The sequence below is a fragment of the Solanum tuberosum genome, unplaced genomic scaffold (genome assembly GCF_000226075.1).
Source record: "Solanum tuberosum cultivar DM 1-3 516 R44 unplaced genomic scaffold, SolTub_3.0 scf00314, whole genome shotgun sequence".
NCBI lineage: Eukaryota > Viridiplantae > Streptophyta > Magnoliopsida > Solanales > Solanaceae > Solanum > Solanum tuberosum.
This window is the reverse complement of record NW_006239241.1, coordinates 213638-231863: the sequence shown is the minus strand read 5'-3', so window position 1 is coordinate 231863 and position 18226 is coordinate 213638. Positions and strand designations below refer to the sequence as shown.

Sequence of the window (18226 nt, the reverse complement as noted above, 5' to 3'; positions counted from 1 at the left end):
TATTACATGATGAAATTCACAGACTAAAGAAAAAGAAAACTTTTGAATCTCATGTTGAAGTAATTCTGATGATTCAAGTTGTCACCTTTTCTTTTGTTATGGGTAGACTGTATATTTATTAAAAATATATTAACTAAATAAGTATAAATAATCAATTTCAAACCCAATAAATCAAATAAATTATGATACAATTAATCATGAACTCGAATCAATAAAATTCAAATCTAGAATCTATCTCCGTCTCTACTAGTTCTTGTTTTTCCTTGGATGGAGCAATTTAGAAAGAAGTCCTCTTTTCTTATCCTTATTCTTCCCATTCTCCTCAAATTCTCCATCTTTCCTAGTTGTAACAAAAACAAGTGACCTACTCTTTGTAAGCACATTAATATTACCACCACCTCTCAACGTAGCCATAGTCTTCATCCTTCGATACGCGGGGGAAGAACATGATGATACATCATAAGAAGATGAAGATGATAAAGAAGATAACGAAGACGAAGAAGAACAAGAAGAAGTTGTATTTATAATACGTGAAGTTTTTGAAAGCTTAGAGAGCTTTTCACTTAGACAAATAGAACAAACTCCTGGTGATTGTTGGTGTTTTGAATGTTTTTTGCATATGATAATTGTTTTAGGCTTTTTTGCTTTGTTGATTTGTTGTTGATGATGATTTTTGAAAATTCTCCATTTATTTTCCATAATAATATAATGGTTTTGGTTTTTATTTGTAATTTTTTTCGTTTTTTGGGAGGGATTAGAGAGTATATATATAGAATGAAATATTTAAGATGCATGGTGGTTTCGTTGATATTTCATGTGAGTTTCATAGTGTGTTTCGTATAATATGAAAAAATGTATTATTAAATGACTTTTTCTGACGAGTTGTCATTTGTTGAGATTTGGAAAGGTGGCCCCAAAATAAAGGGATAGAAAATTGAAATTAAAAATAGAATGGTCAATATTTTTGGTAGGCAAGGAAAGTGGTCTAAGTAGGAATAAGTGGGTTTGTAGGTGCAAAATTATTTACATAATTAGGTTATGACTAATAATTTTGATATATGTCATGATAATATATACAAAAAATATATATATTATCAAATTACTTAAATGAGTAGTTATACATTGAAAAGTTATTGTAGCGCGGGCCAATCATTTTTCAGGATGTTTGAAAATTTTATTGTTGTGGAGTTTCAAATTATGTAGATGTATTTTTATTTTTAGGCATAAGAGATTTGAAAGGATTACTTTCTTTTATTCATTTTGTAAGTGGTCAAGAGATATCATTTTCTTAAATTTGAAATTTCATGATAATTGACTAGTTTTTACATTATCGGAATTGCAATGTTTGTTACTATTATTTGTGAAAATTACCTCCTAAATTATAAGTAGATCTAAACGTCCATAATAAATACATAGAATTAACAATATAAAATAAGGTAAATTGTAAGATTTGTAATGTGAATATCCTTACGCTTTGCAGAGATATAAGGCGTCATTACTTACTACACAAAATTAAAATATATTAATGGTGTAGAACTTCTTCATTCTCGGTGCATATAAATTAAATAATGAATAATTTGATAAAAAATAATAATTAATTTTTTTTAGTAGACTATTAATTAAACAACACTATTTGTAGAGACTTTTTACACTATCGACATATGTAAGTTAAATTTCTATAGAAACTTGAAGCACAGTCTAATGATGAAGAGGAAAACATACTTGTTTGTTTACACTATATTAAATTATTTTATCACAATGTGTAATAAAATAAGATATATATATATGTGCAAAAGTTACAGTTTATATCCCATGCTATTATTTAATACTATGTGGAGAAAAACGTAAGGCAAATAAATAGGTATATGAAATTTGACGGTGATGATGACTTTGGACCGTAATAATTAATTTCATATTTCTTATATATTTTCCATTTTAAAATTACACGGTCACGGGAAAATTGAAATTCCATCATTTTAATTACTAGAAATTTCTGAGTCATGCCCTGAGAAAGTACCGCACCAAAAATGAGCTGTATAATGTGCGAATTCAGATTTAATTAAATTTTAATATGGATATCAAATACCGAATGAGAAATATATCCCCTTTCAAAAAGGTTTAAATTCCTTATCTCTAAACTTCTAATTTAAATTTTAAACAAAACGTTTTAAAATCACTGATTTTATTTATTTCATTTTTAATATTCTCTAAGATACTCTCTCTGTCCCTAATTACTTGTCCACTTTTCATTTTATAGTTGTCTCTAATTACTTGTCTATTTTGACAAATCAAGAAAGGACAAAATAATTTTACCTATTATACCTTCAATTAATTACTTTGAAAAAGGTAGAATTTCTTGAAAATCTTAAATTTTTAATCGATCGACTTCATAATTAATAGGGGTAAAATAGTAAACTCACTATGTCAATAATTGCTTTCTTAATAGGTGTGTCAATTTAAAAGTGAATAAATAATTAGGGACGGAGGGAGTGGGACAGAGGGAGTATGTTCATTGACTTTATTTTTTAAATTTTGGAAGATGACAAATATATGGAAGTAAGCAAAAATAATTAAGGTGGCGCCCTCCTTTCCCAACAACGGCAACTCATTCAACCACTAAACTTTGTCACCCTTCAAAGTTGGCAAAGCAGTCAATAAAGCCCATACACATAGAAATAACAACGAAATTGCTTTTATTTCTTTAGAGTTGGAAATTTAATAAGTATTTGCTTTGAAATTGAAAGAAAAATAAGATTTTGTTTTGAGTTGTAAATTTGTAATTGAACATGAGCTTTACTTATTTTTATTTTTATTTTTAACATATGAATGAAAATGTCAAGAAATTACAAGTGGAAGTATTTCAAAATTTTACTTCAAGTCAAATGGCAAGGTCCATTATTTAAACCTATTCGGTATTCGGTATCTATATTGAAGTCAGAATGAATTTAAATTTGTGTCAGAAAGTGTCTATTGGGGGATAAAGCGATCCCTAACAAAGATGATTTTATACCCAAGGGAACTGAACCTGAAACCTCCAGGTTTAGAATGAAGGAGTACTTACCACTCCACCACAACCCTTGTTGGTCGCTTATGTGAATTTAAATTTCTAGACAATAACTTTATAATATTTGAACTTTTATAAATGGAATTTCAGGGATAACTTACAGAAATCCCACTAGTTCAGGAGTAAATTACTTAGATACACACTAGTTTGCAGTATTACGAATCTTACCGTATTTTGGTGCATCCAGATGCGTCTAAATACATGTATCTCAGGATACATATAGGATGTGCAATTTGTTCTAGATACATTGTATCCAAGTTGACTCACATGTATCTGTGATACATAGAAAAATTTGGCTCGCCTTCCTCCCATCTCGCTCGCCACTCTCATATCTCACTCGCGTAGCTGGTATCCCAGATACATGTGAATCACAATAGATACATATTTGGTGTGTATCTAGTGGATTCGCATGTATCTCTGATACATAAACAAATCTGACTCATCTCCCTTTTGTTCTCGCTCGCCTCTCTCCTTATTTCAGTGTATCTGGTATCAAAAAATATTTATCTAGATGTATCTGATTTGAAATCAGGTATAAAATTATTAAATAGTTAGATAAAATATAATTATTTCAAACTATAAGAAAATTTAATAAATATGATAAAAATATTTGTGTAATTATATCGGTTCACCAAATTTCAGCGTAGGAATAGAGCATGTTGGACATGAGAAGGATTTCGATTGGAAGAAAAAGGGGAAGAAGACTGGAATTTACGTGAATATTGATTAGTATATGTTCAAGGCATAATACATGAATAATATTCAAATTTATAAGCCACAATTGGCAAGTAATTATATTCAAAGTTGGACCTTTTTTAGATCCACCACCCCTTAGTGTTAAATTTCACAACAATGAAGAATCTGCTACTTACTGATATGCAGGAACAATCAAACAGTACATGTAGAGAAGAAAGAAACTCCAATTGTATAGAATTGGAAAATTGATTTACAGAACTTGCATAAGGAAAAATATCTAGTCCTATTTATAGATGAATTAAGCTGACTAACTAGAGAATTAATTAACCGACTTAAACCAGCTAACTACCACTAACTCCAGCTTAACTAACTTGTAACAGAATTAAGCTAAGGCACAGCTGTACAGGTTGTTAATTCCTCAACACCCTCCCGCAAGCTAGGTGCTATAAACAAATTCTTCATGCCTAGCTTGCATACTAAGTAGGAATGTTGTATATGAGCAAGTCCTTTAGTCAACACATCTGCTAGTTGTTCAGAGGAAGGAAGGTGTAGCAGATGCACAAGTCCTTGTTGAATTCTTTCTCTGATAAAGTGACAATCCAAATCAATGTGCTTGGTCCTTTCATGGAATACTGGATTTAAAGCTATCTGAATAGCTGACTTACTGTCACTGTGAAGTGGGATAGGTAGTTGTAGATCAACAGCCAATTCTTTGAACAACCTGGTAAGCCAAACAATCTCTGCTACTGTTGAAGCTAAGCTCCTGTACTCTGCTTCAGCAGAACTCCTTGAAACTGTCAGTTGCTTTTTTGACTTCCATGAAATAAGAGAAGAGCCAAACTTCACTATGTATCCAGTGACAGATCTCCTGGTATTTGGGCATGCTGCCCAGTCAGCATCACAATAGGCAGCTAGTACATTAGAGCTGTGTGAAGACAATAAAACACCAGTGCCAGGAGAACCTTTGATGTACCTAACCAACCTTAGTGCAGCCTCCATGTGTGAAGTCTTAGGTGAATGCATAAATTGGCTCAAACATTGCACAGCAAATGCAATATCAGGTCTGGTATTAGTCAAGTACAAAAGCCTGCCAAGAAGTCTTTGATAGGCACCAATGTCATCTACAGGTAAGTCTCATGTAAGCCCAGTGTGATTATCAAACTCAGTAGTGGTGAATTTCATATTGAACTCCAACGGAGTACCTACTGGTTTGGCCCCTGCAAGTCCTAGATCAGAGATAAGCTCAAGGGCATATTTTCGTTGATGCATAACAATCCCCTCCTTGCTTCTGGCAAACTCAATGCCAAGAAAATATCTGAGACAACCAAGATCCTTGATCTTAAAACTGGAATGCAGGCTAGCTTTAGTATCCTCTATCATAGCTAAATCATCACCAGTGATGAGAAGATCATCAACATACACCAGAATAACAACCATTTTTCCATGTGAATGTCTGATGAACAAAGAGTAGTCCAGGTGACTTTTAGTGAACCCAAAAGAAAGTAAAGCAGTAGTGAGTTTTAAATTCCATTGCCTGGAAGCTTGTTTAAGGCCATAGAGTGACTTAAGTAATCTGCAAACTTGTTGAGATTTACCCTGATCAGAAAAACCTTGTGGCATGGTCATATAGATTTCTTCTTCAAGATCGCCTTGTAAGAAAGCATTAAAGACATCCATTTGATGAATATCCCAATTCTTAGATGCTGCTATAGCTAAAACTGCTCTGACAGTGACCATCTTCACAACTGGAGAAAATGTTTCTTGATAGTCCAGACCCTCTTGTTGGTTATACCCCTTAGCCACCAACCTAGCCTTGAATCTATCTATCTCTCCTGAGGCTGTGTATTTAATTTTATAGACCCATTTACAGCCAATAGCTCTCTAGTCAACACATCTGCTAGTTGTTCAGAGGAAGGAAGGTGTAGCAGATGCACAAGTCCTTGTTGAATTCTTTCTCTGATAAAGTGACAATCCAAATCAATGTGCTTGGTCCTTTCATGGAATACTGGATTTAAAGCTATCTGAATAGCTGACTTACTGTCACTGTGAAGTGGGATAGGTAGTTGTAGATCAACAGCCAATTCTTTGAACAACCTGGTAAGCCAAACAATCTCTGCTACTGTTGAAGCTAAGCTCCTGTACTCTGCTTCAGCAGAACTCCTTGAAACTGTCAGTTGCTTTTTTGACTTCCATGAAATAAGAGAAGAGCCAAACTTCACTATGTATCCAGTGACAGATCTCCTGGTATTTGGGCATGCTGCCCAGTCAGCATCACAATAGGCAGCTAGTACATTAGAGCTGTGTGAAGACAATAAAACACCAGTGCCAGGAGAACCTTTGATGTACCTAACCAACCTTAGTGCAGCCTCCATGTGTGAAGTCTTAGGTGAATGCATAAATTGGCTCAAACATTGCACAGCAAATGCAATATCAGGTCTGGTATTAGTCAAGTACAAAAGCCTGCCAAGAAGTCTTTGATAGGCACCAATGTCATCTACAGGTAAGTCTCATGTAAGCCCAGTGTGATTATCAAACTCAGTAGTGGTGAATTTCATATTGAACTCCAACGGAGTACCTACTGGTTTGGCCCCTGCAAGTCCTAGATCAGAGATAAGCTCAAGGGCATATTTTCGTTGATGCATAACAATCCCCTCCTTGCTTCTGGCAAACTCAATGCCAAGAAAATATCTGAGACAACCAAGATCCTTGATCTTAAAACTGGAATGCAGGCTAGCTTTAGTATCCTCTATCATAGCTAAATCATCACCAGTGATGAGAAGATCATCAACATACACCAGAATAACAACCATTTTTCCATGTGAATGTCTGATGAACAAAGAGTAGTCCAGGTGACTTTTAGTGAACCCAAAAGAAAGTAAAGCAGTAGTGAGTTTTAAATTCCATTGCCTGGAAGCTTGTTTAAGGCCATAGAGTGACTTAAGTAATCTGCAAACTTGTTGAGATTTACCCTGATCAGAAAAACCTTGTGGCATGGTCATATAGATTTCTTCTTCAAGATCGCCTTGTAAGAAAGCATTAAAGACATCCATTTGATGAATATCCCAATTCTTAGATGCTGCTATAGCTAAAACTGCTCTGACAGTGACCATCTTCACAACTGGAGAAAATGTTTCTTGATAGTCCAGACCCTCTTGTTGGTTATACCCCTTAGCCACCAACCTAGCCTTGAATCTATCTATCTCTCCTGAGGCTGTGTATTTAATTTTATAGACCCATTTACAACCAATGGCCCTCTTCCCGGGAGGCAGTGAAACCAAAGCCCAAGTACCATTGTCTTCTAGTGCTTTGATCTCAGCTTGCATAGCTTCTATCCACCTAGGGTCTTGAGCAGCCTGAGCATAGGATGTGGGTTCAACAATTGAGGAAAATTTTGTAAGGAAACTTTGGTAGGTAGGGGAAACGAAATCATATGATAGGACATTTGATATGGGATATAAACAGGAATGAGCAGAAGGTCCGTTAGATCTTATGACAAAGTCTTTCATCCAAATAGGAGGTTTGATAGACCTTGCTGATCTTCTGTTGAGCTCATGTGGAAAGGTAGGAGAAATGGAAGGATCAGAAGACATAGATGTGGAAGTAGAAGATATTAAAGGAGAAGCAACTGTATCTAAAGATAGATTAACAGCAACAGCCGGTACATCAGCAACAGCTGGTTCATCTAAATCAGGAAAAGAGGACGAACATGATATAACATTTTGAGAATCAATTGTAAGTTCGGAGGAAGAAGAGTGAAATGGAAAAATGGATTCATGGAAAGTGACATCCCTGCTGATAAACACCTTTTTTGTCTCAAAATCAAGGAGTTTATACCCCTTCTGAAGAGTACCATAACCAAGCAATACAGCCTTAACAGCTCTAGGACCAAACTTGTCATGTCTGGGCAGCAAAGTAGCATAACATAAACAGCCAATGACTCTTAGATAATCCAGAATAGGGGGTCTCCCATACAACTTCTCAAATGGAGATACATTTCCAAGGATAGATGATGGTACCCTATTTATGAGATGTACAGCAGCTTCAATGCAACAACCCCAGAATTTAGGTGGAAAATGACCCTGAAACATAATTGCTCTTGCTGTTTCAAGGACATGTCTATGCTTTCTCTCGACTAGACCATTTTGTTGGGGGGTGTAGGGACAAGAACTTTGATGAATAATTCCATAGGACTGAAACAATTCTGCACACTGAGTATTGAAAAACTCTGTCCCATTATCTGATCTAAACACCTTAATGGTTCGTTCAAACTGATTGGTAATCAGGGCAATGAAGGATTTAAGTACAACAGTAACATCAGACTTCAGCCTTAATAAAAAAATCCATGTCCATCGAGAGTAATCATCAACAAAAGTAAAAAAGTAATTCATTCCATTAAAAGTAGTAACTTTGTATGGACCCCAAACATCCATATGAATCAATTCAAAGGGAACATTAGTTGTAGTAGTACTATGTGGAAAAGGAAGTCGAATCTTCCTTGCCATGGGACAGACTTCACAGTGACCTGCACATCCTACTTCAACATTATCAACCAACAATTGATGATTACCAACCATGTGATGAGTGGCCCCTGTGTCGACTATCCAAGTAGGATTAGTAATTGAGTTCGAGAAAGATATACCTGCCATATTAGCACTGGCCTTACCAGGTGAAGAATGATCTAACATCTCTCTGATATGAGATCGTTGTTGTGGAGCAATCATGGGTACACTAGTGAAGTTGTGACCAGATGTAGGTGTAGAAAAATTTGATCCAGAAGAACAAACAGTCGAATTTCCAGTATAAGCTAAATGACTACCTACACAAGGCGAGTGCCCAACACAATTTCCACCAACATGCGCATGACTCATAGGACCAGTGGAAACAAAATTTCCTTTATCAGGAGGAAAATTGTTGCCAGCATATACCAAGTTCCCACTCACAATAGGAATTTTCTTCTTCGATTTGAAATCAGGGGGATAGCCGATCAACTTGTAACATTTTTCCCTCAAATGACCAGACATATGGCAATAATCGCATTTCATCAATTTGCGACATAAATCCCTAGTGTGACCACGAATGTGACATAAATCACACTCTATATGCAAGTTTCGTATAGGCCTTTGTCCTGTGTTTCTAGCTGAGAAAAAAACTCCAGGTTCTACAGTCTCAGTCAAACCACAATTAGCTCCAGCAACTAGTTTTTGACTTTCATCTTGTAATATCATTGCAAAGGCTTGATTGACAGTAGGAGTAGTAGATTTCATAAGGATTTGGCTGCGTGCATGACTATAACCATCGTTGAGTCCCAATAAGAAGTGAAGCAAGCGTTGATATTGTAAGTGTGCAGTGAAATCCTTGGATTTTGGACATTCACAACAGGGTGGTGGCATGAGTGAGTCGTATTCATCCCAGAGATCTTTCAATTTGGAATAAAAAACAGACACAGAGGAGGTGCCCTGTTGTAGAGTGACGATGGATTTATGTAAATGGAACATTCTGGAAGTTGTTACCTTATTGAAGCGTTCGCACAAATCTTCCCAAATAGTAGAAGCATTCGATCGGAATAGGACTCCGCTAAGCAAATCACGGCTGACATTATTCATGATCCACGACTTGACGATTGCATTACATCGATCCCACAGATGCTCATGTGTCTTCCCATATGTATCACGCGTCACAGATCCATCGACAATCCCCAATTTGTTCCGTGTGAGCAATGAGAGCTTCATCGCCTCACGCCAAAGAGTATAATTCTCCATCCCGACCAGCGGCATACCAATTGAAAGAGAGTTAGGAGCATCAGAAGGATGCAAATAGAGTGGATGATGTTGATCGATAGGGAGATCACTACGCACCGACGAACTGCTATCTTCGATCGCCATGGATATGAAATAAGAGCAATCTCTCGATTTTCAACGATCCTTGAAGAAAATCCCTAGATCGACTCTAACGAAGCTCTGATACCATGTTAAATTTCACAACAATGAAGAATCTGCTACTTACTGATATGCAGGAACAATCAAACAGTACATGCAGAGAAGAAAGAAACTCCAATTGTATAGAATTGGAAAATTGATTTACAGAACTTGCATAAGGAAAAATATCTAGTCCTATTTATAGATGAATTAAGCTGACTAACTAGAGAATTAATTAACCGACTTAAACCAGCTAACTACCACTAACTCCAGCCTAACTAACTTGTAACAGAATTAAGCTAAGGCACAGCTGTACAGGTTGTTAATTCCTCAACACTTAGTCCCATGTAATTAACAACTAAATATTCCAACTCTTCAATGTATTCCGTAGACATTTGACGCTTGAGGCATATAAATTTTAAATGTGTTTAGATAATTATTTTTGTAAGTCGAAGTGTTCAATTAACATTATAGAAATTAGTTCAGATGTCTAAATATGCATATATAGTAATTCATTTTTTGAGTTTCATATCTGAACTAAAGATAAGATGTATGAATTTTTTTACTTAAAATATCATCAACTACTTTATCAAAACATACTTTACCTATCAGGTGTGCGAATTTCCTATTTAAAAAATCACCAACATTCATTGGGATCATCATATTACATTTTACTGTTATAATCTAACTCCAACTAACGACCACATCGAGCAAAAAGGAAAAGAATGAGTCCCATTTTGGTAAATTCAAAGCTTCCCTCCTTCTCGGATCTTCATTTTTTATTTTTTTTCTCAATTTTGATTTCACAAATTCTCTATACCAAAATCTTTCTTAAAATTTCTGAAAATGATTTGATGCATTGTTGTGGTGGAATCAGAAATTTAAACTGTATTCGCCTCTATTGACCAGTAAGTTACCGTCTTTAATTAATTAATCAGTGGCGGAATCAGAAATTTATTCCAAAATTTCATATTTGGAATTTCAACGTATGATCTAAAACGACATTTAAACCTCCTTTATGATCACTACTACATTAGGATTTTTCCCATGTGTCGAGGGGATTCAACAGTTTATATATAATCGAAAAAATGTTTTAGCTCTTTTTGCATTTTACAATTTTCCGATGAAGGAGATTCAGTTGAATATATCTTCCAGGTACTAGGGACTTGCATAGTGTGGGAGGAATTAAAATGATGCACGTACTGGCAAATGTTGAAGAACAGCTGATAGTAAAATCAATCAAAGAAGAAAGCAACTGGGAGGATCTCCCAAAGCGGCTTCAAGCCGCTCTAAATTCCAAAGAAGAATGGCATAAAAGGTTTGTTTTGTTATGTTTTAGTAAAATACTAGTGCAATGGTTGAGTTGTATAATGTCCAACATAGGGTATATGAAGGTCACCACTTCATATGTACCTTAAGTTTTAGATTATAACAACAACATACTCCGTATAATTCCAACAGGTGGGGTCTGGGAGGTAGAGTGCACGCAGATCACCTTAAGGTAGAGAGGCTATTTTTGATAGATTCGCGGCTTAAAAAAAGATGAAAAGGGAGCAACATCAACAGCTGTAAGATGATAAGATAAACGAAATGGAAGAAACTAACAGGTGGTATGGATAGAAAAAAATACAAATTCGGCAACCTACTAACCCTCTATCCTCATACTCAACCTCCACACCCTCCTGTCAAGTGTCATGTCCTGCCTAATCACTTCCCCCCTTAAGGCTTTAGATTGAATGCTCAAATTCTTCGGTTAAACTAGAGACGCAACCTATTGCTTTTCTCCATCAAAATGGCGTACTAATATAAAAGATTGCATTCTATTAAGAAAATTAAATGTGTAATTGAACCTTTGATCTGTTCCTAGTTTTAAATCACACATCTATTACTAGAACTTGGCATGGTATATTTTGTATTTACCGAGATGTTCTACAACTATGAACGTAGTCAATACGTGTACAAGGTTCCGGTTTTTAGTTATTTGGTGAGCTCACACTACTACAAGCACAAATAGAGTGACCTTCTATGTGATTGTGATTTATGTTGTTGCATCCGTACTCGGATCCTCCAAAAATGACTGCTAATGTAATATTTCAGTATGAATCTTTTCTCTGCTCATGATTATTCATTCAAGTTAACCTATGGTTTCTATTTTCCACTAACTAGTGTTTATGTAGGATAATTGAACATTGCATAAAAAAGAGACTCCAGTGGAACACTTGTTTTGCTAGTAAAGTTTGCAAAGAAGGTGAATACTATGAAGAAATGTTGCGTTATCTACGAAGGAATTTAGCGGTGAGTATTGCTTGAAAATCATTTCTGATATTTTGTAATACAAATGTGTTTATCTGCAAGCAGCATAATTTGCTTACAATTATGCAGTTATGTTTATAAAAATATGTTGACAAGGAGGAAAGAAAGGTTTTATCAACTAATATATGGTTATTTACTTAAGATTTCTATGTTAATAAATTATTCTTTGAGACTTGTACCTTGGAATCGTTATCTTACAAGTTACAAAATTCAGTTAATAACGTACTATGTTTAATTTGTGCCTGCAGCTCTTCCCATATCACCTAGCGGATTATTTTTGCCGTGTCATGAGGATGTCTCCTTTCAAATACTACTGCGAGATGTTATTTGAGGTCATGAAAAATGGTAATAGGCTATATTTGTCCGTTAAGAATGTCCATGTTTTTCCTTTTATTGAAACAGAAAAGTCTTAGCACAGATAGTTCTGATACTATCGCTTGAGTGGATTGTGTTTCTAATGTTCTTCACTTAAAAGTTATAGTTTGTTTCACATAAGAAATAAATCTATACCTTTTCCAAATTGTCCAAATGGTTAAGTTCTCTGCGTTTGATCACTGTTTCAGTGTCATAATTTGTATGGATTGCTACATGTCCTCATTTCTTTCTTTCTTCTCTCAATTAGTTTATTGACTTTCTGCTATAATGAATGCAGAGCAACCTTATGACAGCATCCCAAATTTTAGTGCTGCTGATGCCTTAAGGCTCACTGGAGTTGGAAGAAATGAATTTATCGATATCATGAATAAGTGCAAGTCTAAGGTATTGTACGGAAAAAAGTTATGCTAACTGCTACACTGTTCTAATACATGTTATGATATATATAAGATAATAGTTTGTGCAACTCTTTGGTCATGGTCCAAGGGATCAATTTCACATACAGTTGGAATAGAAAATTTGCTTCTACGCACATCAGATGCTTCTATGCAGTACCATGTAACTTACTCTCGTAATCTTGGTTTACATGGCCTAAACGTGCTGTGTGCAAATTTAATGCCAACATTGAATATGTGAAAATCTCTCAATATTACCGGTCAATTAGTGAAGAAGGAACTTTCTTAGGTGGGATATACCAGCTCTTCGAAATGACTGATACTAACTCTTGTCGAGTCACAGTTCTGCTTAAAACTCTGTGTCAAGTCAAAACCAAACAAACAAATAATTGGGATGGAGGGAGTATACAATTCTTGTCTATAGAAGCATCAAGCAAGTATAATGTGCTAGTTGAACATCATGCTACTGGTGTTCCTTTAGTTTCTAAATTGCTCTACATCTTTGGCTCTTTATTCGAAGTAGTTAGCATCCAACTTGGAGATATATTCACAATCTGATCAGCATGCTAAGCTCGATTGCTCGTGTTGGGATGAGTGAATTCTTTTGTTGTTTATCTAACTTAATTTTCATAATTTTGGAGCTTGGCAGAAAATTATGTGGAAACTGAACAAATCAATAGCGAAAGAACTGTTGCCCACACAGCCAGTGGACTTTGTTATTGAGCCATGGTGGGCAGTTTGTCTAGTCAACTTTACTATGGAAGAATTTAAGGCAAGTTGGCATAGACATTACATTCCTCCATAAAACGTAACATTTCGCTTCCTTTGTGATTGAGAGGTTTATCTCCTGCTCTTTGTTCTCCTTCTCACAGAAATTGACAGAAGAAGAAATGGCAACAATAGATAAAATCTGTGAGGAAGCAAATTCTTTCATTCTTTTTAATCCTGAAATTATAAGATGTCTACATCGACATGGACTAGTGTACTTTGATGTTCCTGTCTATGCTGATGATCGCTTTAAAGGTAATTCGTAAGTTCAGATATGGTTTAGAAGTGTTTTTGTTACTTTTATCATCTTTTACTTTTTAAGACAGTTTTAATTATCAAGTTTTTCTTATCTTGATTAGTCATTCTTGGCTTGACGATGTTCATTCTCATTTCAATGAAAGCTGATAATCATATTTGATCATCATCATCTAGTAGTTATACTTGGAACATAATGGATATTAGTCTTCATTCTTACGCTCCATCCACGTCTTCATTTTCAAAATAACTAGCTAGCTATTTGCTATAACATGTTCATCTAACATAAAAATTGTCTTGACTTTACATATATCAAAAAGATTTCTGGCCTTATTGCACACTTATGCTTTCTGTTAAATCTTTTTATTTGAGACATTATGGTGTTGATACACACTATTAGTCTATTACAGTTTCCAGGCTTGAAGGGTTCGTTTCAAACCGAGAGCAGTCTTATGAAGATCCCATTGAGGAGTAAGGCATTTCTCTTAAACAAAGGAGTTATCATATTATATTTCTTTATTATATAGATTGTGGTCAATAGAAGGGAGTCTCGGGGTAACTGGTAAAGTTACTGCCATGTGACTAGGAGGTCACGGGTTCGACCTATGGAAACAGTCTCTTGCAGAAATGCAGGGTAAGACTGCATACAATAAACCCTCGTGGTCCTGCCCTTCCCCGGACCTGTGAATAGCAGGAGCTTAGTTCACCGGTCTGCCCTTTTTTTGTATCGATTGTTGTCAAGATATAATATGTAAACCTCATTATCCAGGTTGCTGTATGCTGTTTTTGTGGTTTCAAGTGAGAATTCAACTGTTGCTGAGTTATCGACAACATTACAAGCTGATCTTTCTCAACTGCAAGATGCTGCTTCTTTTGCTTGCCGATTGGGATGGGCTATCAAACTAATCGATCCATCTTCTATTCTTCAAGATTCTAATGTCCCGGGGTCACCTAAATGTCTCCTCAGCGACGAGGAAGATGGTTCAAATGCTAGCTTGGTCTTTGCAAATGCATCCACTGATGGCAATGCTTTTCAGCATGGAGAAATTCCATGGGCAGAAAATAATATCTCGGGGTCTGGTTATGGTCGAATTGCTTTCCTTGTTGATGCTAATATTACTTCGTATCTTATGATGGGATCTGTATCACCAGGTATAGCTTCTTCTTCTAACTTTTTCAAGTCCACTACCAAATGAACATTAAGACTTACTAAGTATCGCCTTATACTTGCGTGAAAAAAAAGTTTTACAGTGATTACTTTTAAAAAGGCTACTTTCTTTCTTGTTCATCATTGTAATATGTTTGAACGTTATATGGTATACCGCATATCCCATTCATCTGTTAGGATATTATGTGATCATTTCCCAGTAGTGCTTTGAAGCATCCCTTTTCTTCGTCAGGTCTGAAATCTCACGCGGTGACGTTATATGAAGCTGGAAAACTTGGTCATGCTAGCATTGCAGATCTTTGTAATGATTTGAGCACACTAGAAGGTGCAGTATTTGAAGGCGAACTGCAGGAGTTTGCCAATCATGCATTTAGCCTTCGGCATGTCCTGGAATGTCTAACATCAGGAGGGGTTCAAGCTGAACAAGTCGAAAAGACCACTATTATTTCTCGTGCAAGTGATGATACTACTTCCTTGATAGACATTTCTGTTACTGAAAACTCGGAAGATTCTGCTACAAATGAGTTTGGGATAAATGATGAGAATTCGGTATATTCTGGAACACCCAAGGAATGCACTGATGACAGAAAACATCTATCTGGTAATTCTTCCAGTGATAATATATATTCTAAGACTGATGAGAAGTCGGTATGTACTGAAGCTTTAGACATCACGAAAGGTTTAAAGAAACAGAAGAATCATCGTGTGGATATTCTCCGTATTGAAAGCTTGGCTGCTCTATCACTGGCTACTTTAGATCGTCTATTTCAGCGTGACTATGATATTGTCGTATCCATGGTTCCCATTCCTCCTTCAGTTTTGCCAGGAGCTAAAGGCCCTGCTCATTTTGGACCGCCCTCACCCTTGTCTATGACGCCTTGGATGAAGTTGGTGCTATATTCTGCTATGGCTAGTGGACCTCTCTCTGTTGTTCTAATGAAAGGCCAATGTTTAAGAATGCTTCCTGCACCATTAGCTGGTTGTGAGAAAGCACTTGTCTGGTCATGGGATGGATCTTCTATTGGAGGTTCGGGGAAGAAGTCGGAAGGGAACTTAGTGAAAGGAAGTATACTTTTACATTGTGTAAATTCACTTCTCAATCATTCAGCTGTTCTTGTACAGCCACTCAGCAGATATGATCTTGATGAGGCTGGAAGAGTTGTTACTTTGGATGTCCCCTTGCCCTTGAAAAACTCGGATGGTTCAACGCCTCAGATAGGAGAGGAATTAGGATTGTCCAACAAAGAGATGTTGAATTTGAACTCATTATTATCTGGTTTAGGAAACAAAATGAGCTTTTGGACCGTTGGTTATATTCGTCTATTAAGACTTCACAAAGGTAGACTCTTGGAAAACCTTGCACCTGATGATCATGAGATGTATGAATGGGTTCCACTAAGCGTAGAATTCGGTATCCCACTGTTTAGTCCAAAATTGTGCAATAATATATGTAAGAGAGTAGTCTCGTCGCAGCTACTCCAAACGGATTTATTCACAGAGCATCATAATGAAATGCAAGACTTAAGAAGGAGACTACGAGACGTTTGTGTTGAGTATCAAGCCAATGGTCCAACCGCAAAACTCCTTTACCAGAAAGAACAATCTAAAGATGCAGCATCCCGGCATCTTATGACCTATGCGAGTAGAAGGTGGAACCCCCTGGCTAATCCTTCTTCTCCCATTTCTTGTCCCACTAGCAAAAGCCAGAGGCTGAAACTTGCTAATCGACAAAGATGTCGTACAGAAGTTCTGAGTTTTGATGGCAACATTCTGAGGTATGTCCTGATCAAATTTTGTGGTGTCAACCAAGACTTTCAAAAGTTGATTTCTACTCAGCTAATAGTTATTATCTCAGAAAGTTTCCGTTTTCTAAATTAATGTATATCATGGTTTCTAAAATGAACTTGCAGATCATATGCCCTGCCTTCTATTTACGAAGCTGAGGAACTGCCTCCAAAAACTACTAAAGTTGATCAAGATGATACTGACAGTAAAGAATTGATTCACCCTGGTGCAAATCTTCTATATGATGGATCTGACCTGCGCCCTTTCGAGATAGGTGCTTGCCTGCAGGCTCGTCAACCTGTTTATTTAATCGCCGAGGCCTCTGCAGCCTCTGCATTTTTTTCAGTTAAATAGGGATATTTCCCAGGTGCATTATGGAATTTGAAAAGCATGCTAATTGTTGATGGTTCGTCGACTATATAGAATCCTTTTTGTTGTCTTGCTCACAACTTGGGAAGATTTTGAGGTAAATAAAGGAGATTTTTCGCCCTCCGCTCTTCTAATTAGTTCATGTGTATCTCACACGTATTGTTATGAAGGACGCGTGTGTCTAGTTGTTCAACTTTATACAAATTTAAGTATCTATTTGAGCACATCCAAAATAGATGGACATAGATGTTAGTTTATATATTATGCCTTTACTAAAATTTTAGCTTATGTGCGTGCACTATAAGAAAAGGGTGAATTGCATGGGGATTTTTCTGGGGATTAGTATGAAAATTTGTAAGAAAACAAGTTTCCTGCGGATTTTCATACTAATATATCCCTAGGAAAATCCCCATGTAGTTCACACTTTTCCTGTAGTGATGGCTGCAAGAAATAAACGGATAACCTTATTTCCCTTTGAAGTGCATCAACCAATAAGATACTGCTCACATTTCAATATGTAAAGTTCCAGGATTTTTACTAAGGAAATTTAAATTATATATATATAAGACAAACACACGTAAAAGTCAAAAGGATCTAATATCTATTAGTTGTATTTACATTAAAAAGAAAGCTGGACTTGTATATCTATGGGCTCCCTTGCATGCCCTCTAGCTTTGCCCTGATGTAAGAAGGTTTTCACAAGTGATCGGGTTGAACTCATGATTTTCAACTCAAACATTGTATATATGTGCTTTTTTTTTCTTTTTTTTTATATATATGTGTGTGAAAATAGAGTTAAGATATATATTTCTGAACTCGCTTTCTTAATCAAAATTCATTTTTAATCATGAATCTCACTTTTTGTGGAATTTGGTAAATGTTTTATAATCGTAGTTACAAATTGAAGTTTAAGGATTTGGTATATGTTATAGTCAACCCCTTTATTTGTGTTACTCAAAGAGAGAGAACGTAAGAGTGACTCCCCTTATCACAACAAGGCTAGAAGAAAAGAATTTTCCACGGCCTTATTTACCTAGCTCGAGATTATAGGAGAAATTTGCTTAATACGTGTACATTACTATAATCAAGTAAGTAAAAGAATATGATTCGAAATTTATAAACT

At 35.9% G+C, this 18226-nt stretch overlaps 1 protein-coding gene across 1 annotated transcript; it reads left to right on the top strand.

The window, feature by feature from the left end:
• The first annotated feature begins 10846 nt into the window (after positions 1 to 10846).
• On the top strand, positions 10847 to 17241 carry LOC102579485 (protein FAM91A1-like). Its single transcript, XM_006360200.1, has 10 exons — positions 10847 to 10993; positions 11853 to 11970; positions 12237 to 12333; positions 12641 to 12747; positions 13408 to 13530; positions 13631 to 13781; positions 14192 to 14252; positions 14551 to 14933; positions 15182 to 16724; positions 16860 to 17241. The coding sequence occupies exons 1-10, from the start codon at positions 10866 to 10868 to the stop codon at positions 17086 to 17088; spliced, it is 2940 nt and encodes a 979-aa protein (XP_006360262.1). The 5' UTR covers positions 10847 to 10865; the 3' UTR covers positions 17089 to 17241.
• Positions 17242 to 18226: the final 985 nt, after the last annotated feature.

Bases quoted from the DNA above. Each gene is read 5' to 3' on its own strand.
- LOC102579485 (XM_006360200.1), top strand. From the start codon at position 10,866: ATGATGCACGTACTGGCAAATGTTGAAGAACAGCTGATAGTAAAATCA. The intron at 10,994-11,852 runs GTTTGTTTTGTT...GTGTTTATGTAG, and splicing joins AAAGAAGAATGGCATAAAAG to GATAATTGAACATTGCATAA. The intron at 13,782-14,191 runs GTAATTCGTAAG...AGTCTATTACAG, and splicing joins TGCTGATGATCGCTTTAAAG to TTTCCAGGCTTGAAGGGTTC.